Source organism: Chiloscyllium plagiosum, unplaced genomic scaffold (genome assembly GCF_004010195.1).
Source record: "Chiloscyllium plagiosum isolate BGI_BamShark_2017 unplaced genomic scaffold, ASM401019v2 scaf_966, whole genome shotgun sequence".
Taxonomy (NCBI): domain Eukaryota; kingdom Metazoa; phylum Chordata; class Chondrichthyes; order Orectolobiformes; family Hemiscylliidae; genus Chiloscyllium; species Chiloscyllium plagiosum.
In genome coordinates this window covers 1-25,000 of record NW_025212090.1, presented here as the reverse complement: position 1 = coordinate 25,000, position 25,000 = coordinate 1, and the positions used below count along the sequence as shown (strand labels likewise).

The window sequence follows — 25,000 nt, the reverse complement described above, 5'->3', positions numbered from 1 at the left end:
AACTGCTCCAACTGCTTGCCAACTCACACCATAATCAATGGACAATATGTCTGAACAATTAGTCCTGGAAAAATCAAGTTATATACTTACATTCGTAATATAAGGTTCAACTGCTTGAGCTGTCCTTTTTAAAAGAGCTTTTGCCAAGTCATATGCTTGTTTATTTAGATTCTGCAGAAAAATAAAAACAGATAAGACTAGAGTAATAGAAAATAAACTGTTGTCAAATCACATTGTATAAATATTGACAAAGTATTTCAGTTTTTAAAACTGAAATGATACATCACAAATAAATCAAACTACAATACATTAAAATAGATGCACACAACTAAGAAGTAATCTTTTAAATCGTGGCATCATTAAATATGGGTCCTGCTCCATTTTCCTGATCTCATTTGTAACTCCCATTGTTTATGTCCTCTTTCCGCAATAATGCCCATTTGCTTTTTAATTCACCACTGCAAAATCACTGGCTTCCAACTTAGGACTGGTCTCTGTTCTCTGCAATCCAAAGTTATTTTTATTCTCGCTTGCGCTGAGTTATCATCTTTCTTGCAAGACTTGCTACAGCTTTGCTCACTTTCAAAAAAACAAAAGTGCCATAATTATTTAATGCAAGGCTTTTTAAACACCGGCCACTATCTTTTCAGCAATTAATGAATCGCCACTAATAGTTTTGACCAAATCTTGATTTGGGCCTTACACATTGTACAAGCTTTGATTCTTTTAGTTTTTTACCAGAATATATTAAGAAATATGTAAAAGCAGAGTAAGTTTTTAAAAAATATTTTCCCTCACCTGGTTTTTGCTGCAATATTCAATTCGATACCAGTTTATCAGTGCAAATAGTAATATTGAAAATCAAAAGTGCAGTTGTTAAAAATGATAATTAAATGTTAATCTGCTGCACTTGAAATCAAGTGCTCGATGTGATTTTTCAATAATTTGATCACATCTGAACGTGTTAGACGAACAGAATTTCAGGACCCTAAATAGTCAACTGAATAGCATCTGATATACTTACAAACACCCACCTGCAGAAATTGTGGGATTACATCACTTGCATTGAAAGCATTAGATGGACCTGGTTGGTTTCTATTATTTGAATGCCAAAAAAATGCACTGCCATGAGCAAAAAAGTCCTCAACTGCACACCTCATTTTAATACATGATATAAACATTTCTGGATTCAAAGATCAGCTGAGAGCTGATTTAAATAAGATCATTATAGCATTTTATATAGCAGACACAGAGTCCAGAAGAACACAGTTTAACCAATACATTACAGCTGTATAGAGGTGATGCCTGAAAACACTTGTTTACATAAAAAGGGATCTCTGCCCATGAACAAATCATTGAGGTTAAAATCAATTAAAAATTTCAAGAAATGGCTCCATAACACACATGGGTAAACAGAAATAAGATATAGATCAGCTATGATTCAGCCAAATTCATTTAAAAAAGGAGAAATAAATGAACATTGCCAAACATTAATTAAAAATGCTCTGCCTACTTAATACTCGACTTGGCCCGCTTAATACTCGACTTGATGTGTCATGTCAAATGGCTAAAGCATTAAATCTGGATTAAATGCCACTACACACAGCCGGGATAAAATTCACATCATTGTGGAGAGGGTAATGGCAAAATAGTGCCTTGGATCTCAACACATTCTGGAATGATGTACACAACTGAACTAGTTATGTTGGACCAACACTACCACCATGTGAAAGATCAGCGGAATCTTTCGATTTTGACTGATATTCTTTGAAAATAAAAAGATACTAAATGATGGGGATTTGACAGGGCCCCCCCAGTGCAAAATCTTCCTACACTGGCATAACTGAATGGCCAACAGAAAATCTGGGGCATTCCAGAGAACACATGTCACAATCATAAAAGTTAACTACATTAAAATAAAAAATACTGCAGTCCAAAAATACTGGTCTGACAAAAAGTGTTCATGAACTAGACTACCTTCACCAGTACTTTACATTGACTACCACAACTTGTATCATGTAGCTGGATAAAAATTGCTTATTGTTCCCTTAAAGATCATATTGGAAAACAAAAGAAAGGCATTTAAAGCTGAGAAATCATACTGTTATCTCTTTTGCTCAGAATACAAAATCCTTATATTTGCACTCTTAGAAAATCTTTTATAAGATCCCTATGCCGCCACTGAAATTACTCTACTTTTCAATCTACAACACAAACAAATCAAACATCATGCTGACTACTCACCTTATGTGCTGGTACTAGGTTAACAAGAACAGTATCCAAAAGTTCTTGAGAAACCGTGTCCCCTTCACAAACTATGGAACTCATCAGATCCACCATGTGCATGTGAACTTTCTGGTTGTGGCCATTGCTACAATATATTCAAAAAGACAAAGATTGTCAAATTTGAACTTGTAATATACCCCTGTATCTATTACAACTCAACAGGTGAACTACTCATTTAAAATCTTAACCTGTAGAGTGCTTTTTTTAAAAAAAAAAACTGCAGACTGGAATGAGATAGAAGAGTTTTATAACCAGTGCATTGTCTTTTCATTGAAATTCGTGGCCTGGAATTTCAAATTTTGGTTTTTTAAGAAAGCCTTTGTCCATACAAAGATCATAACAAAACAAAATTTCATGGTGACTCAGTGGTTAAAAAAATATGGATTTTCTTCAAACTGAATAGAAACTTTCAAACCATGATGGGGTTTTAATTATAATAATTTTAATTTTATGAATTATTCATCCGTACATTATACCAACAAGGAATCTGAACTAAAGCAGTGAATCACAACAATCCTAGCAAGCGTTACCCCAACTTGGCAAACTGGAAAAGAACTGTAACAAACACATTAGACAAACTGGCAGAAAACTAGCCACCAGGATACATGAACATCAACTAACCACAAAAAGACATGACCCACTCTCACTAGTATCCTTACATATAGATGAGGAAGGACACCACTTCGACTGGGACAACACATCTATCCTCGGACAAGCCAAACAGAGACACGCACGAGAATTTCTAGAAGCATGGCATTCCAACCGGACTCTACCGACAAACACGTTGACTTGGATCCCCTTTACCACCCAGAGAAAAAGAACAGGAATTGACGTCACCACCGGAAATGATAACACCAACCCAAGGAAACCTAAACACAAATAGAAAGCGAGCAATGCCATCAGTGCTTCATCCGAAGACTCACTGATAATGTTACCTAGTATGGTGACAAAATGTCTAAAAATGAACCTTCCAGCTCAATGAGCATATCTACATCCATTACCCTAACTGCATTGATAATATTGTCAACATAATTACGAAAACTAAGCACAGGACTTCATTCCCTGAATGGACTGGCAAGGAAGTGAGTGAACCCTATGAATCACTAGAGCAATAAATAAAAAGTACTGTCTGACAAAAAGTGCTGTTCGGTCACAATAGGTATATTTTTCAAAAAGTTGTGCGGCAATAGAACAGAGAACAAAACAAAATCTTACTGACATCACTCACAACAAGCCACCAGCGAACATTTGTGGACAATATTAACACCACAACGTTTTTCAATAGGATGAAGCATTCTAGTTTTATCATGCAATTCAAAGTCTCTCACTTTGTGACCAGTTTTGATATTATGCTAAGAGACAGGGCGTGGCAATGGAGGATTTTTTTTTGGACTGCCAACACCTGTAACCAGTGATGTTTCCACAGGAATGGGTCCACTTTCGTTTGTCATTTATATAAATGATTTGGATGAGAATATAGTTTGCATCGTTATTAAGTTTGCAGATGACACCAAAATTGGTGGTAGATGGTCAGTGAAGAAGAAGGTTATCCAAGATTACAAAGAGATGTTGATCAATTGGCTTCATGGGCTGAGGAGTGGCAGGTTGAATTTAAACAGAGGGGGCTGTGAGGAGAAAGATTTTAATGAAGGACATGACAGTCAATTTTTTTATACAGAAAGTGATTCATGTGTGGAATGAACTGCCAGAGGAAGGGTTGTTGCAGGTACACTCACAACATTTAAAAGTATATGAATAGGAAAAAGTGTTGAGGGATATAGGCCGAAAGCAGGAAAGTGGGACTAGATTGGGTTTGAGAACATGGTCAGATCAGAGTTGACTAGTTGGACCAAAGGGTATTTCCATGCTACCTGACTCTATGCCATTTCATTGCAGCAGGACTACCTAATTCAATAGTTAGACCCTCAGCGTATCTCACAACCAAACATGCTTTTGCTAATGACTTCTAGTCTAGGAGATCCTGAAAAGTCTAAAGCTAATAAAATGGCAACAGCAGCAGAATACTGTGCTGTAAGAAAGTGACTATTAATACAGTACCATCACCCACTTCAGAGGTGCATTCTAACAGACTGAACAGGCTGATGAGAAAATATCCCCATCTTATACTTGCTCATATTAGCTCATGCACAAGGTGGCGCTGGTCTGCAGTTAAAGTATACAGTCGCCTTAAACCTGTTGGCCTATAACCTGTTGAGATTTTTAACTTTGTCCACCACAGACCAACACGGACACCTCCAAAATCATGCCTTATATTACCAAAACCTCATTCCATAAATGCTCTCCTCTAACAGCTGCCATCAAAATGCTTGGCCATTGGTCATCACTAGTGCCTTTCTCAACTAAACAAATTCCATGGAGTTACACATTCATATAGAGATCAAATTTTCCACCATCCTAAAACACCTGCAGGGGCACTAAGGGTCCATACTGCCCTATGCATTTTGTACCCCTAATTTTAAAATGCAAGTTCAAGCCTCCTTCACCACTTACTTTCTCCTGTAATTTCTTTCCACAGATCCAAGGACACCAATAGTGGATAATGAAACATTTTCTCAACAATAGTGGCATGCGTATTTGGGACAGTCTCAGTAAAATGCAGTTCAGTTCTGATCCTGGAATGTGCTACTTAAGTACACTAAATAATGGCTACTTGACTAATTAATTTGGTACATTAGCATCTGGTAGATCACAGAGTTTCACTGAAACACGAGCAAAGTTAATTATCATTTCCCGATTCCTTCACTGTTTAAAATAAATACACATGCACAGAATACTACCACCTTGCAAGTCCTACAAGCCAAACTATATTCCAACTTTGCGTAATGTGTGAAGAGGAAAAATATAATTTCTTTACTGATCAAATTAGCTGAAAAGCTTCTGATGAGAAAAAGTCATTTGACAGGGTGAAGAGACTCCAATTAAATAAAAGACTATGTAGATAAACTATGAAAAACTGATATACAGTTAAAACTCAGCATTTGTCAAGCATGTTTTATTTAGAAATACCAACTTACTTTATAACTTGGAAAAGTGTTCTATACAATTGAGTGAATATATCATTACTATCCTCCAGTTCAAAGCAGATATTATATGACTTGACCCAGGCAATGTTCTGCAATGAAAGAAAGAAAATCTCGATAATTTCACTTATTTCTACAATTGGAGAAATTAAAAGACAACCAAGTGAAAAAAACAACAAAATTATGCATTCGTTTGTCCAGACTGTAAGTTCTCAGTTAATGCTAACACCATCAAAAAGAAGTGCTCAAGGCAATTCAAGTCAGCAAGAGAAAAAAAAGGGAGGTACTGGAGGACATTTCAAAGACCATGCTAGATTTTCTGATAATTGCTAGAATAATGGCGTAGACTGAAAAAAAAGACCGGAGTGGACAGAAGAAATATCCATTGTTAGCACAAATATTATTTCCCTAATCTGTACAACCATATTCATGTGGTATGCAACATTCCAAATGCAAACATTCAGCAATGTGAAGGGGAAAGAAAACAGCTTAGGTCAGCACATTGCACATCATGCAGTGTAGTCGATGGTCTTCTTCAAACACTGCACACCATTTGATATAAGTTAGACCCACAACACCATTTGAGATTTTGTTCCTTCAATAGCATTGGGTCAGCAATCTATTTTCAAAATCAAGATACACAGTAACTTGGAGGGGGATTTATAGGTATTGCAGATGGTGGTATTCCCATACATCTGCTGTCCTAGTCTTTCTTGATGGTACTGGTTGAAGGTTTGGAAGGTGCTAAGGAACCTTGCTGAATTTCACTGCTATTTAGTGTCAGTTGTGACTAAATGCCAAATCAAGGGCGCTGTTTTGTCCTGGGTGGCGTAGGGCTTGAACTCATCCAGGCAATGAGGAGTATTCCATCATAATGCTCACTTGCGCCTCAAGGATGGTGGACAGATATGGGGAGTCAGGAGGTGACTCCGATTATATAGATACGTATTACATATAGATTTCCGACCTTTAGCTTTCTTCAGTATTCACAAAGACACGTTCGGTCCAATTTGTGGTCAATGCTAACAGCCAGGATACTGACAGAGAAATTCCGCAATGGTAATGCACAGAATGTAAAAGAAGAAGTGATGGAGATTGCCTGGCACGTGTGTGACAGAACTGTGACTTGCCACTGGTCGGCCCAAAATCCAGATAACGTCCAGTTCTTATTTCATTCAGACATGGACTGCCTCAGTATCTGAGCAGTCAGTATTGGTGCAGAGAACTCTGCGATCATCAGCGAACAACCCCACTTCTGACATTATGATCGAGGAAGTTCAGGGAAGGATCCGAAGCCTATAAACTACTCCTATGAGTCTGTTAATTGGGATGCAACACTTAGAAGGCAGGCAGGCAAAATAGGTCATTAAAAAAAAAACTAGACAATAGAATTTTGATGCTTATACCTGGAGGGGTTTACGACGACAGATTTTTAAGAAGAGTTAGACATGTCAATGTAAGATAGACAAATGTGATTACCGTTGGTAGCTAGAGACCAAAATTAAATATTGGACATCTCAAGGTGTATATACTGAAATAAATTTCATAAGTTAGTTAACGAAAGAGTACCAGAACATGAGACTGATGCATTGTTCTGTTTCAACAAGGTATAGAATAATTGAATAGAAAAAAGGGTAGAAGAAGGAAGCAAAAAAAAAAAAAATTAAAATGGATTTTTAAAAAGTCAGATTTTAAAAAGTCAGATTTTAAAACTGGGAAGAGGATAGGTTTCTGCATTTCTTATTTATTTTTGTCCACATAGTAAAGACCAACAAGTGTTTTACACTTCAACCAAAAAAAATTAGCAGATTTTATAAATACCTATATGTTTTGTGTAAACAGAGTGGTTACTCTTCCCTTGGATTGAGACTCCATATATTCAAATGATCTCAATAGGAGGAATAATTGATACCTTAAAGCAATTTGTATGACTCACCTCAAGCAAGTAGAAATATCTGTTAAACTGTGCACTTTTTGTATCTTCTAACCCCTTAAGCTGTCTTGTTATGAACATAAATATATCCTAAACAGAACAAAATTGAATATTTACAAAATTTCAAATTACTTTTGACTGATTTGAGAAATAAAGACTTAACATTCATGAATGCAAAACAACAACTGAACATATTAGAAACTCAGTGGATGCATGGGGTGGCGTGGGAAAGAAAGGAAGAAGGAGGGGAGAGGGAAAGAAGACCAGGGCATTAAAAAAAACGATATTTTTAAAAATAAAGAGGATATGAAAAGCTACCTTCAGTTTATCTGGTGATGTATAGGGTGCTTCTGGGGCATAGATTCTAAAAATATCAGCTAGGCAGCAAGCAACAAGCAGACGTACATCCTTGTCAGGATGTTTCAAGAAAAAATCAGAAGCAAGATGCAATGCTAAATTCAGATACAGCTCCTTCTCATCCTCGGAATCTTGGTCCATATCCATGAAAGTTTTTACAACCATCTAAAAAGATAATAGATCAAATTACATTTTTGTGAACACTAGTTTAGTTATTACACTATGTTGATGCTAACAGTTGCATTTCAACGCAAAAAAGGTACAAATTAAATTTATCCTTTGCAAGTTAACACATGGTTTCCTTCTGCAGTACTGTACAAAAATATGCATTAATACTTGCAACCCATAATGTCAACTGCTGGCCAGAGTAGCTTCTTCAAACTCTTATAGACAACTTATTTGCACTACCAGATTCCTCAAAAGACAAAACTTGCAGTTTAAAACATCAACAGTAGGCAGCTGCAGGACACCAACAAAACCACCACTTTCTCGATCGTGCTTTTTTTATTTTTACACTATCTTAAATCTTGATTCAACTTGCAGCTTCCCCATTTGTGTTCAGTCTGCAGGAATAGTGGAAACATTGCTCTTCAAATTTTGCCTGCTTCAATAGACAACAATCAGGAAAAAAAAAGTGAATAAGTTTACCTTGTTAAAGCTTACAAACTTATTAAAGCAACAGTTCAAAAGAAGAAATGCCACATTTTAGGATATTCAGTCCATGATGGGTTTGCACCATGATGACCCACATTCAGAGATAAATTTATGTATTTTCCTTTGCACAATATGCAAAATATGGAAATATGCAAAGAATCAATTGGTTTCCTGATTATATCATTACATCCAAACTAAACATCCTTCTGACCAGAGGTTGGCATGGTGATAAAAAGCATATTAAAAAAGAACAGGTAAATAGAAAGTTAAGTGCAATAGGGGTAGTCACCCAGTGTCAGCTGTTTGACAGTTACAGAATGAACTGAATTTTGATGCAAGGAAAAAAAAAAAGATTCTTCACAAATGGAACAGGTTTCAATTTGGCAGCCTCAAGTCTACTGGCAGCCGAGTGTGAAGTCTTGAAGAATGTACTGGCGTTTGTTATTCAGTTGCAAGGAGTTGACGATGACAAAAAGGACAAGTAAATGTGGACTGATTAAGACCCATTGCTGCTATTCGATGATGCCAGAACACTTCCGACCAGAGGTCTAAAAGACCTTGTCTTGTTAAAATTGATTTCCAGGATGACAGTGGCTGCTTGTGAAACGTGATTTAAGTAGTAATTCAGGCGTTATATCATGGAGGGCAAACCATCTAACTCAGTCTCTTGTTTGTAGATTTAGAAAAACGATTACACAGCAGGATCAGACAGATGGATGATTGCCTGAAAAGGTAAGAAGATAGTTCAGAAGTCTCCTCAGGCTATTCCTCTCTCAAATGGATACTCAGTTTTGGTTACTTTTTGAAAAAGGATAATTTCTCAGTAAAATATACAGGGAGTCAGATCTTTGACATGAAGAGGAAGAGTTTGACAAAATTTAAATCAGTAATTGTTGTAAGGGACTCTCCTGTCATGGGCACAGACAGGAAATTCTGCAGCAGTGAGCATAAATGTCGAATAGGAGAAAGTGAGGACTGCAGATGTTGGAGACCAGAGTCAAAAAGCGTGTCACTGAAAAAGCACAGCAGGTTAGGCAGCATCAGAGGAGAGTCATCATTTCAGGCATGAGATCTTCATCAGATTTGTGGGAGGTGCCCAAGGGGACAGAGATTAGTAGAAGAGGGGTGGATAGGTAGGAAGGTGATAGGTAGATGCAGCTGGGTGGGGGCGGGGGAGGGAATTGTGACAGGTCGATGGGTGGGAAGGAAGATTGACAGGTAGGATGGTGCCAAATTGGAGGGTTGGATCTGGGCTGAGGTGGGGTGTGTGTGTGAAGTGAGGAAACTGGTGAAAACTTGACATTGATGCAGTGTGGTTCCCATCTATCTGCTCCACCTTCTGCTCAGACCTCCACCTTCCTAGTTACCCTCTTCCCCATCCTCCTCCTATTTATCTCTCAGTCCCCTTGGGCACCCCCACATCCCTGAAGGGCTTATGCCCAAAATGCAGAGACTCCTGTTCCTCAGATGCTGCCTGACCTGCTGGGCTTTTCCAGCACCAGGATTAACGATGTCTCAAAAACATCTGTAACATTGTTAGGGTAGAGTGAGAAACTGGAAGTCTGTGCAAGGGGTCGAATGTCATCCCTATTACAGATACTTGGATGAGAGATGGACAGGATTAGCAGCTCAATGTTCTCATTTCCAGATGCTACAAGAGTGTTAGGAAGACAAGCTAAAGAGGAGGAAGAGTAGTGTTTTTGACTAAGAAAACATTACTGCTACTAGAGAAGATATTTCCGAAAAATCAGTCTGTGAAAATATATAGGTTGAAATTAGAAATAGAAGAGGAATAATCACCTTGAAGGGATTGTACTGTAGACCCTCTAAGTCAGAGGGAAATTGATGAACAAATATGTAGAGAGATCTCAAATATATACAAGAATAAGGGAACTGTAGTTTTAGGGGATTTTAATTTTCCAAACATTAACAGTATGGTAGTCCCAGTCAAAGGTTTGGACAGTGAAGAATGTTAAAAATGTTCAAGAAAAAACAAACAAAGTGTCCCTATGAGAGAAGGAACAAAATGTGACCTTCTCTTGGTCCTTGGATGCTGCCTGACCTGCTGCGCTTTTCCAGCAACACATTTTCAGCTCTGATCTCCAGCATCTGCAGTCCTCACTTTCTCCAATAAGATAGGGCAAGTAACTGAAGTGATAGTAAGGGAACACTTTGCTGCCAGTGATCATAATTCTATTAGTTTTAAAAGAGAGTTATGGAAAAAGATAAGACTTCCATAAAACTTGGTTTTTAATTGGAGCAAGACAATTTCAAATGCTTGGAGTACCGAGAAGGAAGCAGTGTGGATCTTGCAGCTGCTCAAATTGCAGGCTTAGTTAAAAGATTTATTACCAGTTTTATTCTTAAGAGTTATTACAGTCATTATATTTTAAGATTTTTATTCATTTTGTTTCATTAACATACAAAAAAACCCAAAAGGTGATTTTTTTTTCAAAAAAGACATTTTTAAAAAAAACACCAGGGTCTCCAGTGACTGACTGAGTTTTTTAACATTGAAACTGTCTTTTTTAACAGGAGAGTGTTTTTTTGACATTGCAAAAGTTATCTTTTTAAAATAAGGAGTTGTATTTTTGTTTTAAGTCGTCCTACACGTGGTCGGCTCTGGAGAAGATTTTTTTTCTCTTAGCTGAATTTAATGATGTGGAGTAGTTTTTATTCAGTTAAACAGCCAAGTGATTGATCTTATTTAAGTTTTGTAGGTTTAATATATGGATTTTTAATTTTTTCCATTTTAAACTTGACTTTCTGTAGGTAACGAAAGGCAATTAATTTATATTTTTTTTAGGCTTAATGTTATTAAGGGCATATCTCAGGTACAGAATGAGATGGCTAGCAGATTTAGGAAAGTTATTATACAGCAGGATTAGTCAGATAGATGGGTGACTGTCAGGAAAGGCAAGAAGGTAGCTCAGTCTCTGGTGGATATTCCTCTATCAAATCAATCTTCGGTTTTTGGAACTGTGGAAGGGGTTAGTCTTTCCAAGGAAAATGGAAGTGGCTGTTGGTTATTGGACAGTAAAAATGATTCTTATGTTAAGCAGCGTTTGACTAGATTTAATAGAATTATTAGACTCTCCTGGCAGGGGCATAGGCAAGAGATTCTGTGACAGGGAGTGTACATTTACAATGGTTGGTTGCTTTCCTGGTGCTACGATCAAGGACATCACTGAGCATTTCAAACACACTGTTAAAGTTGCGACTGAGAAACCAGAAATTATTGTACACATTGGTAGGAATGATAGTTTCAGGGAGAAGATTAAAGCAATACACAGTGAATTTAAGAGGTTAAGTAGAAGATTAAAACAAAAAGAACATTCTAAATAGTAATTTCTGGTTTACTCCCAATGCCAAACTCAAACAAGGAAAGAAACAAAAAGGATTAAAAAGGAGGTAAATCAATGGCTGAACAGCTGGTGTATTGTTCAGGGACTCCGGTTTCTGGACAATTGGAATGTCTTTTGGGACAGAAAAGACCTGCTCAAAAAGCACGCATCTAACCTCAAATGCAAAGGGATCAATATCCGAGTGGGGAGATTGGCTCATTCTACCAAGGGAGACTTTATACGGATAGAAAGGGGCAAGTGGAGGAATTCTAAATAGCAACGTCAATGGAAGGATTGATGGGAAAGATTCTGAATATGAAGAGAGCATGTCAATTAGAAAAGAAAGACAACAAAGTCAGAGTATGTAGTAATGCTGAAAAACTAAATTGCATTTATTTCAATTGCAAATTGCAATGCTATTGAACTCAGGGCATGTTTAAAAACATGGGATTCAGACATCATAGCTATTACTGAAACTTGGCTGAGAAATGGACAAGACTGGAAGCTCAAATGTTCTAGGTTTAGATGCTATAGGAAGGATAGAAAAGGAGACAAAAATTGGGGAATGGCATTTTTGATTAAGGAACACATTGCTGCTGTAACTAGAGAAGATATTTCTGAAATATTGTCCAGTGAAAATACAGGGGTTGAAATTACCAATAAGCAATGAAAGATCACATGGATAGGATTGTACTACAGGGCCCCCAATAGTAAGAGGGATTGAGAAACAAATATGTGGAGAGATCTCAGATATAAATCAACCATAATAAGGTTGGATAATGGGGGATTTTAGTTTTACAAATACTGACTAAGGCTACCATAGTGTTAAAAGGCTTGGATAGTGAAGAATTTGTTACCAAGAATTTTTTAAAAAAATCAATATGTGGATGCTCCGACTAGAGAAAGAGCAAAGCTCGACCTTCTTTTGAGCAATAAGGCAGGGCAGGTGACTGAAGTAAAGGTGGGGAACAATTTGGATCTAGCGATCATAATTCCATTCTTTTCAAAATGGTCATACAAAAGGATAAGCCTTCCATAGAAGTTAAAGTTTTTAATTCGAGCAAGGCAAATTTTAAATGTATGAGACAAGAGCTTTCAAAAAAGTTGATTGGAATAGACAATTCGAAGTAAAAGGACATCTGACAAGTGGGAGGCATTCAAGATTGTGATGAGGCAGAGTTCAGAGGCATTATGTTTTTGTTATAGTGAAGGGTAAGGCTGGTAAGATTAAAGAACAATGGATGAAGAGAGATATGGAGGTTCTACTCAAGAATAAAAAAAAGAGAATCTTAGATATAGACAACTTGGTTCAATTGAATCTGTTAATTAATAGATTAAAAAACAATTTTGGGCACATTCTTAAGAAAGAAATCAGGAAGGCAAAGAGGGGATATGAGACAGCATTGGCAGAGAAGGTTAAGGATAATCCAAAGAGATTCTATAAATACATTAAGACAAGAGGGTAACCAGAGACAAAGTGGGGCCCCAAAAGATCATGGAAGTCATATTTATGTTGAACCCAGAAGATGGGAAGAGATACTAAATGAATATTCTGTCAGTCTTTACTGTGGAGAAAGAAATGGAGTCCAGAGAATGGACAGAAACCCTCTGTTTGAAAAGGCTGCCCCCTTCGGTCCCTTTTATATCTTTTCCCGCTCACCCTAAACTTATGCCCTCTAGTTCTGGACTTCCCCCACCCCAGGGAATAGACTTTGTCTATTTATCCTATCCATGCCCCGAATGATTTTATAAACCTCTATAAATAGTCACCCCTCAGGCTCCAATGCTCTAGGGAAAATAGCCCTAGCCTATTCAACCTCTCCCTATAGCTCAAATCCTCCAACCCTGGCAGCATCCTTGTAAATCTTTTCTGAACTCTTTCAAGTTTCACAACATCCTTCCAATAGGAAGGAGACCAGAATTGCACACAATATTCCAACAGTGGCCTAACAAACATCCTATACAGCCACAACACGACCTCCCAACTCCTATACTCAATGCATGACCAAGAAGGGCAAGCATACCAAATGCCTTCGTCGCTATCCTATCTACCTGTGACTCCACTTTCAAGGAATTATGAGCCTGCACTCCAAGGTCTCTTTGTTCAGCAACACTCCCCAGGACCTTACCATTAAAAAGTGTATAAGGCCTGCTTTGATTTGCTTTTCCAAAATGCAGTGATGGAGGCTGGTACAATTACAGCATTTAAAAAGGCATCTAGATGGGTATATGAATAGGAAGGATTTAGAGGCCAAGTGCTGAAAAATGGGACGAGATAAGGTTAGGATATCTAGTCGGCATGGACGAGTTGAATGGAAGAAAGGGTCTGTTTCCGTGCTGTACATTTCTAAGACGCAGTTCTGGGTCCTCATTTGTTTCTCATTGAAATAAGTGATTTGGTTGAGAATATAGAAGGTATTAATAGTTACTTTGTGGAGGATAGTAGACAGTAAAAGGTTATCTCAGATTACAAAGGGATTTTCACGACATGGGTCAGATGGGCTGTAAAATGGGACGAGATAAGGTTAGGATATCTAGTCGGCATGGACGAGTTGGATGGAAGAGTGTGTTCAACCTGGATAAATTCATTTTGGTACAACAAATAAAGGTGCGACTTATACAATTAATGATAGAGCCTTGGGCAGTGTTGTAGAACAGAGATACCTAGGGGTGCAGGTACACAATTGTTTGAAGTGTGCGTCACATGTAGATGGGGGGTTAACAAAGGCATTTGGCACATTTGCTTTCACTGCAAAAGTATGTTCAGAGTCATTATGTTACGTTAGAGTAAAAAGGTAGGGCTAGTAGGATTAGAGATCAATGAGTATATAAGTTAGGAAGTCATGTTGAGGTTGTACCGGACGTTTGTGAGGCCTCTTGTGGAATATTGTGCCCAGTCATAGGAAGGATATTATCAAGCTGGACAGGTTTCCGAAGATGTTTACCAGGATGTTGTCAGGCACGGAAGGTTTGACTTATAAAGAAGGTCTGGATAGGCTGGGGCTTTTTTAAAAAAAACTGCAGTGTAGGATTTTGAGAGGCAACCTGATAGAAGTTTATAAAATAATGAGGGGGATAGTTAAGAGTTAATGATAGTTGCCTTTTCCCGAAGATGGGGGATTTCAAGACTAGGGGACACATGCTAAGGTGAGAGGACAGATATATTAAAAAAAAAGGCACAAGGGGCTTTTTTTTTAAAATACAGAGGGGAGTTTAGTGTTGGAATGAACTTCCTAAGAAAGTGGTGGATGTAGGTACAATTACAATGTTCAAAAGACACATGGATGGATACATGAATAGGAAAGGTTTCGAGGGATATGGGTAGAGAGAAGTCATGTGGGACTAGTTTAGTTTGGGATTATAATGCAGTGCAGACTGGTTGGACCAAATGGTCTGTTACAGCCAACTCTCAACAATCGATTGGCGTAAACTGTTCACAGGTGAAGGGGCATCTGATAAGCAGGAGGCCTTCAAAAGTATGTTCAGAGTCATTATGTTACATTAGAGTGAAAAGGTAGGGCTAGTAGGATTAGAGAACAATGGACAAATACAGATATGGAGGTTCTAGTCAAGAATAAAAAGAATCATATTAGATTGTAGATACATTTGAGCCAAGTTATCTCTAAGAATATTAAATCAGAAAATCTCAAGGTCTCGATAGAAATATTACATCAAAGAGGTGTTTCCAACACTGATTAAAAGCAACCTTGGCTTACTGAAATGCTGCCAAGAACAGTACTGGACATCAATAGGAGCCCAGGCACTGTCTCCAAATGACTGACCATCTGCCCTTTTCGCTCTCCCCACACTTTCCATGGAGTCCTTCACAGGGGCATACTCTAAACTCCCCTTCCCCAGAATCACCTGAGTGCAAAAGTGGAACTTGTCACAAGAGTGGGTGGGGGTGGGGGCAGGGTGGGAACAGGGGCTCGCTCATGGTTTGCTGCTGCCTAGTCTCCTGAATAGGGAAAGAACTTAGCAAGTGCAAGTGCTCGCTGTGTCAATTGCATTGAACTGAGGGGGGAAACGCGGGAGGCTTCAGCAATGCTGCAGATCCCTTACACACAAGGGTGTGTCTGCTCAGAAACAAACCTTGAGACAGAGAGGGGTAACAAGGCAGGCAGAGCAAGGAAAAAAAAAGGAAACTTCTGAAAACTCCAAGCCCTAGAGGAGAGGCATTGAATCAAATGAACCAAATAATTAATTTACTGAACAAAATACTGCCCACCCATCTTATTTGGATAATCAAGGTTCCTCTCAAGTTCAATCACATGGGATTCAGAGTGAACTTGCCAATTGAGTACAAACTTTGCTAATTGGCAGGAGTCTGTGATGTAGGGCTGTTTTTCAGAATGGTTATTAAGTTTATGGATGACACCAAAATTAGTGGTATCATTAAAAGTGAAGGTGGTTACCTAAGAGTACAAAGAGATCTTGATCAATTGAGTCAATGAGCTGAAGAGAGGCAAATAGAGTTTAAATTTGGATTAGTAGAGATATTCCATGTTGATAAAAACATACAAGGGCAGGATTTATGGTAATTAAAAAGGTAGGACCTTGAGTACTGTTGCACAGAGATACTTACTGGTTTCGGTACATAATTCTTTGAAGTTTGCATTACATATAGATAGGGTAGCTAAGGCGGCATTCAGCATGCTTGCCTTCATTGCTCAGATCACAGAGTACAGGAGTCGTGACATCATTGAGGTTATACAGGATGTTGATGAAGCCTCTTCTGGAGTACGGTCTTCAGATCTGGTTGCCCTGTTATCAGGAGGATATTATTAAGCTGGAGAGGGTTAGGTAAAGATGCCCCAGGATGTTGCCAGGAATGGAAGGTTGGAGTCATGGAGAGAGGCTACGACATTTTTCACTGGAGAGTTGGAGGTTGAGGAGAATCTTATAAAATGAGGGTTTGAGGTGGTGAATGGCAGGTGTCTTTTCTCTGGGGGCTTACAAGACTAGGGAGCATATTTTTAAGCAGAGAGGAGGAAGATTTTAAAAAGACATTAGAAACAATTTTTTTTAAAAACAGTGTGGCTCATGTATGGATTGAGCTTCCAGAGGAAATGATGGATACGGATACAGTTAAAACATTTAAAATAGACATTTTGACAAATACATGAACCAGTTGTTTTTGGAGGGATATGGCTAAGCATAGTCGGGTGGGATTAACTTAGTTTAGGGTTTATAGTTAGCATGGACTAATTGGACCAAAGGGTCTCTGTCCGTGCTATATGACTCCATGACTCTCTATGACGGAGTCAAAAAGCACCCGAACAGGAAGAAAGAGATCTCGTATAACAGAGGCACAGTGGGAATGACTGATTACTTATAGTCTCAAATTTGTGCAGGAAAAATGAGAATGTTTGGAAATTTGTTCAATCATGTTTGCTGCCTGGCTTCTTAATGAAATGTCCCTATTTGAAAGATCCACTGCCTGAACTATGTTCATATTGTTTTGGCCAAAAAATGTTTGAAAAAGGTAAGCTTTGTCCACCTGTTGTTTTCTTTTCTGTTTCTGTGTAGGCCTTTTCCTTATATTAAAAAAAAATCAGTTTTCACAGGAGTCATCAACAACACTCTTTTACCAACCATTTTTATTCGAAGTTCCAGGAATACAGCAGATCATACAAGTTTCGTCTTGAGATTCAATATTCTCATGCTTTGTTGCAAAAATCCAGCAACTTCTTTAAATATACAAGTAGCAACCTCAATTCAGTAGCAATGATAAGTTATCTTCGTTGAATATTGTAAACTGCTCCCTGCAGTCCTCATCCTCTGCCTCACTCTCCTTAAAGTTACTCCTTAAAACCAATTTATTTAACAACACTTTTGGCATGCTCACCTATTATCTCTTGTAACTCTTTAATAATCCCCTTGCGAACACCTTAGGGTGTTTCATTACTTTTTTTAAAGTAATGATGCTATACGTGCTCATGATTGACATTTTGTACTTCATAGAATCTTGAAACCATTATATGAAAATCTACTTAACCATTGCTTTCACTAAAGAGAGAGTTTAGACTAGTTGTCTTCAGGCCTCTGAAACCTTAACATAGAGTCAGTCTGTCAAAAGGGAGAAACATGGAATGGACTTCTTACTATACAATAAATTAAAGAATTAAAAATTATGCTGTAAATAGAAAAGACAGTCCAGGACACCAATTTATCAAATAAAGTCAAATCTTTCATAATTTCAGTAAACATTATTTTAACTGACACTCTTGATAAACCAGCAAAAATTAAATCTGAAATACTTTTACTAACTAAACTAGCCCCAGCTGCATGCGTTTGGCCCATATCCCTCCAAATCTTCCCTATTCTTGTACTTATCCATTTGTCTTTTAAATGTTCTAACTGTACCTGCATCCACCACTTCCTCTCGCAGTTCATTCCACAGACTGTGTAAAAAAAAACAGTCGCATGTCCTTTTAAAAAGAAACCCTTGCTCCTCTCACCTTAAAAATATGCCCCTTAGGGAAAAGGCCCTTGCTATTCACCTTATCTATGCCCTTCATAATTTTATAAACCTCAGGAAGAACACCTCTCAACCTCCTGCACTCCAAAGAAAGAAGTTCCAGCCTTAATCACCCAGTCTACCGGTGATATAAATGTCAAAGCACTCCCTACCTGAACACTAGGTTTTCAGTTCTAAAACAGTACCCAGAGCCCTACCATTAAGTGTTCAAGTCCTGACTGAGTTTAACCAAAATTGCTTACCTCACATTTATCCAAATTAAACTCCAATTGCCACTCCTCAGCCCACTAACCCAATTGGTCAAGATCTCAAACTAATCCTCAGCCTCCCCAAATCCATTCCACTCCACTCCCAAAAAAATCCAAATGGACACAAACATTTCTTTGTCAGCTTGGAATGCTTTTTAAAGGATCTTCCAAGATAACTTCCACAAGGAAGTTTTATCACTTGAACAATCACAATGATTTACAGTTGTCTGAAACATAAGAATTTAATATAATTACAAACCTTTAATCTTCGAACCATTTCCTCCTTTGATATTTTATCAGAGATCTCTTTCACTCCAGGTGGATATGTAATTTTTCCATCATTGGCCTTTGGCTTGGCATGAGCCATGGTTATAGATCACGTTTCCTCCCTTTAAAAAAAAAGAGAAAGAATTAAGTCAACGTATAGACTTTCCTGTTAAAGAGAGATTTTTATTATGCCCAGCATAGTAAAAGCCATTTGCACTCATCTATCAACAGTGATTGAAATAACCGTTACGACTGCATCTTGAATTCGTTTAACCTGAAGGCAAAGGGATCTGGGTTAGTGCTGTAAAGGTTTTTTGTTTTAGAAAAAGGTCAGAAAGTCAAAGGGAAGGTCAATCCGGTACATTCATTTAAATGCATCAATTCCAGGAATACATATAGCTGTAGTTAAGTGCTGAGCCGATTCTGTTGTGGCAATAGAATAAAATATGTTTATACCTTGGAGTTTACAAAGAAACAAAAAGTGAAGCCATTAGTTTTGTTTTAATTTCACTTCAGAAATAAAGTTTGGCAAACAAAGGAAAAAGGTCTAAGAGAGAAGTTCACTTCAGAAAAAGTGGTACCATAATAGTGTGTAGTTCAAGTTTGTGAAGTTTGCAAGTCAATGTTTGGAAATTTTTGTGTTGCAAAAATAAACTGAAAAAGATTCAGTCATCAGAAGTGAAAGATTCATGCCATCAGACTCAAAGGAATCACAAAATTTCAGTTAAAATAGAAATAGGAGTACTTCTCTCTGGATTGAAGTTTCATATTTAGGACTTGTGACACATGACAAACCAACCAGTCAGTCAATTGTTATTATGAGAACATCTGAAGCTTCATGGGAAAATGTTTTAACGACTTACCAGCCTGTTAATTAACTAACGAAAATTAAAACATGATCTATCAACATAGGATTTTGTCATCAAGGTCATAATAGCACAGCTCAGTTCAACACAAATATTCAGCTAAACTGTGCTTGGATTTCATGTACCAAAATGAAACAAAATCATGGTCGCAGCATCAATGTTTAGAATCAGGGGCACATCTTCCAAAGTTGAGCTCACCAATGTCACAAAAGGAGAGTAATAATGAAAATTACACGAGTAACCATTCAGAGTTGATAACTACATTTTATTGTATTCTATCCCCATCCTCACCAAGGCTTTAATGTTAGGAAAGTGAGGAAGTGAGTTACTGATCACAGGGTTTTGAGCTCTTGCAGTCAGCCACAGTATTTATATGACAAAGTCAGTTCAGTTTCTGGTGAACCCTCCTGGATGTTGACAGTGGTGGAATACAGTGATGATAATGCCATTGAAATCTCAAGAGGCAATGTTGGAAACTGTAATTGTTGGCACTTATGTGGCAGAAATATTATTGGTAACTTGTCAGCCCATTTGAACATGGACTGCTCCAGTATCTGAAGAGTTGCGAATGGGGCGGAACCTTGTGCAATCAGTGAACATCCCTAATTCTGACTTAATGATGGAGGGAAAGTCTTGATTAAGCAGCTGAACATGATTGGGCCGAGGGCACTACCCCGAGGGACACGTGACGAGATGCCCTGTAGCGGAGAGGACTAATCTTCTACAAACATCTTGTGTGCCAGATATGAATTAAACAGAATAGCAAAATTGGAGTCAAAAAAGTTAGTCTTTACCACACCATGATTACAAAGTTAAAGTACACAGTCGTCTAATAGCCCTCAGCTCAATAGCCTTCCGATCTTTCCCATTGTTTCTTCCAATCAGGGTGTATGGTTTCAGTTCCCTCTAACCAATCTTTCATTATTTAATCTTGGCTATTTAGTTACAGTATGGTAACTTCTTTTAGGGGCTTTCCCAATGTTGCTTCTCCAGCCACCATTCCTGCAGAAAATTCTGAACCCCTCTAAATTCCGAGAGCCTTCCTCCAACCATACTTTTCCCATCAATCCCAAACCAGTTTGAGAGAACACCGCATAGTAGCTTCTTCTTTCTCTAAATCCATTTGGTTTGCCATTTGTTTATTTTTGCACAGGCAATTCTCAAGTGCACTCCTGAGAATCACATCCATTACTGTAGACAAATCAATTTAAATTTAAGACATTATGGTGCTCATCATGCATCCACGTGGGTACCACAATAGTTAGTGATGAGGTGTATAAAATGTTGTCATCTGCAAAACAACATGGAGTCATTACATAGCTTGACTCCAGATAGGTCTGGATTTTGAAAAGCAATAGTATCAGATCTCTGACAACAGTTGCACTAATATCATGAAGCTGCTGCAAAATTGTTAAGAGGTTTCTTGGACATTCAAATCTTGGAACAGCAACTGAGAGTCTCATGATCAATTCAGAGTAATACTTTAGTCAAGTTAATGAAAGCTGGAATTGGTAGGTTTTTTTCATCCCCGCAACATGTATTTGTATTTCCTTGCTCACAAACACCATGTAGAGGTTCCTCTGGCAAGATTTCCTCAGCCATAGAAAATGGATGAATCAGGCAACGTGTCAAGATTGTTCTTTCTCAGAGTAAGAGGAAAATACCTTGACTAAGAAATCATGCTGTGGAAACTGTCACTTTCCTGGGGTTCAGTCAGGGAGCATATAGGGGAAGAAAAAAAGCGAAAGCAAGCAAGCGAGAGTGCACAAGAGAGAGAAAGATTCTACTTCAGCCGTAGTCTGACTGATTGAGAGTTCAAGAGTCAACCTCACTGCCCACCTATGCCCCTCACCATGTGAAAGAGGATTATCATGTCAACATAACTTCTTTAGTCACACAGCTTCTGAAAAAGCACACACTCTTAACAGGTTTTTGTCAAACTGTTGCATTGTGTTTCGGTTTGGTCCAGGTGAGCTATTATTGCAGGGTAAACAAGTTTTATGGTGGCAATGAAACATTTGAATAAGCAATATGCTAGGAACTAATGTCTGAATATATTACAGGAGTAAAACAAAGCAGTGAGCAACATTCTGGATGCTCAAGAGGCTTATCTGCAGCATAATCAGAGTAATGGCACAAACTTTATAGTGATGACGGTCTAAAAAGGAAACCAAAAATATGCAATCTCTACACAGAATATGAAAATGAATTTCTGTTCACAACAGTACAAGTTAGGAGTGTTTGCTTTTCTGTCATGAAAATATGTTGAGTTTTAAAAAAAGGGGAATTTTAAAAAGGACACCACATAAATATATAGTCAGTCAGTCAATTCAGGGATATAGTTTCCCTATTGAACAGCATGCTTCATATAATTAAAAAAAGTTGGTGAACTGAAGACAGTTTTAAAAAGCTGTGTATTTTTTCCCCACCTAAACCAGCAACATCAACAACAACAAAAACTTGCAAGATCTGCCCTGAAATCATAATTCTCTTTTGTCATTTTTGGCAAAACACAAATCACTCAGATGGCAAAGTAATTAAAGCAATGACTATGGCCTATATCATTACTCAGAATTTAAGAAAAAAGAAATAACAACAACAATCCAGAGAATATCACATGGATGCTTCTAAGGCCACAAGACAAGTGGTACCTCTGTTTACCACCACCTTTGAGAAAACTACATCAGAACGTGAAGGATTGTGAATACATCTCACTGCAGTTCATGAACCCATCCATGTGACCAACACAACCCAGCTGACTGTCCTGAGTTGTTGTTGCGCACAAAATGAACAAATGAAGAGGATCTTCTCAGAATAAGGGGTAAGGATGTCTACAGTAAATTTTAAAAAAGGGCACAGGCCTCAAAACCAAGAACTAATTGCTGGTGCCTGCAAAATATTCAAAAATCAAAATTGCAACATGTGCAATTCCTCAAATACTGAAGGAGTCCATGTCCAAATACAGCAAGACTGACAACATTCAGGTATGAGGAAGTGAGGACTGCAGATGCTGGAGATCAGAGCTGAAAAACGGGTTGCTGGAAAAACGCAGGTCCTGAAGAAGGGCTAATGCCCGAAACGTCGAATCTCCTGCTCCTTGGATGCTGCCTGACCTGCTACACTTTCCCAGCAACACATTTTTCAGCAACATTCAGCTATGGGCTGACAAGTAACATTCACACCATACAAATCTCCAATAAGACGCAAATCTAATCACCACCCCTTGACATTCTATGGTGTTACCATCACTGACACCCCCACTAACAACATCCTAAGGATTACCATTGACCAAAAATTCAACTACACAGTATTACGTCAGCCAAGTACTGTGGCTACAAGAGCAGGTCAGAGGCTAGGAATTGCAACGAATAACTCATGTCCTGACTTCCCAAAATGTTTGTCCACCATCTAAAGGCAGAAGTCAGGAGTGTGACAGAAAACTTACTTGTCTGCGTGAATACAGACCAAAACACCACAAGAAGCAGGCCTCAGTCCGGGAGAAAACAATTTACTTCACTGGTAGCATATCCACAAACTTAAATTGTCACTTCGCCAACAACTGCAATTTGCACCATAATAAACTGCAGAAATTCACAGACTCAAGACAGCACCTTCAAAACCACAACCACTACCAGCTCGAAGAGCAAGAGCAGCAGATAATTGGGAATGCCATCACCACCTGAAAATTCCCTCCAAGCTATTTGACATCCAGACATGGAAGTAGATCTGTTCCTTGTCACTCAGCTAAATCAGGAACTCCCTTTCTAATGGCATACCTACCCCCAAATGGACTGCAGTAGATCCTCCCACTTCCTCCAGACCAAAGGGGTGGCCATGGGCACCCGTATGGGCCCCAGCTATGCCTGTCTCTTTGTTGGCTACGTAGAACAGTCCATCTTCCGTAATTATACCGGCACCACTCTCCCCACCTCTTCCTCCGCTACGTTGATGACTGCATTGGCACCACCTCGTGTTCCCGTGAAGAGGTTGAGCAATTCATCAACTTCAACACATTCCACCCTGACCTTAAAATTTATCTGGACCATCTCTGACACCCCTCTCCCCTTCCTGGACCTCTCCAATGACGACCGACTTGACACCGACCTTTTTTTTTTTTTTTTACAAGCCCACCGACTCCCACAGCTACCTGGATGACACTTCTTCCCACCCTACCTCCTGCAAAAATGCCATCCCATATTCCCAATTCCTCTGCCTCTGCCGTATTTCCTCCCAGGAGGACCAGTTCCACCACAGAACACACCAGATGGCCTTCTTCTTTAGAGACCGCAATTTCCCTTCCCACGTGGTTAAAGATGCCCTCCAACACATCTCGTCCACATCCCGCACCTGCGCCCTCAAAAACCACCCCGCCAACTGTAACAAGGACAGAACCCCACCCCCCCCCCCACCCCCAGTGCTCACCTTCCACCCTACCAACCTTCGCATAAACCAAATATCTGACAACATTTCCGCCACCTCCAAACAGACCCCACTACCAAGGATATATTTCCCTCCCCACCCCTTTCTGCCTTCCGCAAAGACCGTTCCCTCAGTGACTACCTGGTCAGATCCACGCTCCCCTAACAACCCACCCTCCTGTCCTGGCACCTTCCCCTGCCACCGTAGGAATTGCAAAACCTGCGCCCACACCTCCTCCCTCACTTCCATCCAAGACCCAAAAGGAGCCTTCCACATCCAAAGTTTTACCTGCACATCCACCAATATCATTTATTGTATCCGTTGTTCCCGATGCGGTATCCTCTCCATTGCTAGGAGGCGTCCCGTCTCCCCAGAGCGCTTTAGAGAACATCTCTGGGACATCCGCACCAATCAACCACACCGCCCTGTGGCCCAACATTTCAACTCCCCCTCCCATTCTGCCAAGGACATGCAGGTCCTGGGCCTCCTTCACCGCCGTTCCCTCACCACCCAACGCCTGGAGGAACAACGCCTCATCTTCTGCCTCGGAACGCTTCAACCCCAGGGCATCAATGTGGACTTCACCAGTTTCCACATTTCCCCTTTCCCCCACCTCACCCCAGTTCCAAACTTCTAGCTCAGCACCATCCCCATGACTTGTCCTACCTGCCTATCTTCCTTTCCACCTATCCACTCCACCTTCCTCTCTGACCTATCATCTTCATCCTCACCCCCACTCACTTATTGTACTCTATTCTACTTTCTCCCCACCCTCATTTATCTCTCCACCCTTCAGGCACTCTGCCTCTTTCCTGATGAAGGGCTTTTGCCGGAAACGTTGATTTTCCCTGCTCCTCGAATGCCGCCTGAACCGCTGTGCTTTTCCAGCACCACTAATCCAGAATCTGGTTTCCAGCATCTGCAGTCATTGTTTTTACCCCTTTGCAGCAGATCAAGAATGCTGCTGATCATCCCTTCAAGTAGGGATAGCCAATTCTGTGATGCCCATGCCCTGCGTATGAATTAAGAAAAAAGGTTCCCATCACAACTGACGGCAACCTCTGTGCATGAAATAAATGCAGGCTTTGTTGCATTTCACGGAAA

The 25,000-nt window shown here is 39.2% G+C and overlaps 1 protein-coding gene across 1 annotated transcript; it reads right to left on the bottom strand.

The window, feature by feature from the left end:
- Positions 1-90: 90 nt before the first annotated feature.
- LOC122547300 (sister chromatid cohesion protein PDS5 homolog B-like) lies at positions 91-18,735 on the bottom strand (the record flags this gene model as incomplete). Its single annotated transcript, XM_043685949.1, has 6 exons — positions 18,604-18,735; positions 7,579-7,782; positions 7,264-7,350; positions 5,322-5,419; positions 2,245-2,371; positions 91-171 (listed from the first exon to the last, which is right to left on the bottom strand). Coding segments are annotated over exons 1-6 (705 nt in total), but the record flags the coding sequence as incomplete, so codon positions are not given.
- Between the last annotated feature and the right edge of the window lie 6,265 nt (positions 18,736-25,000).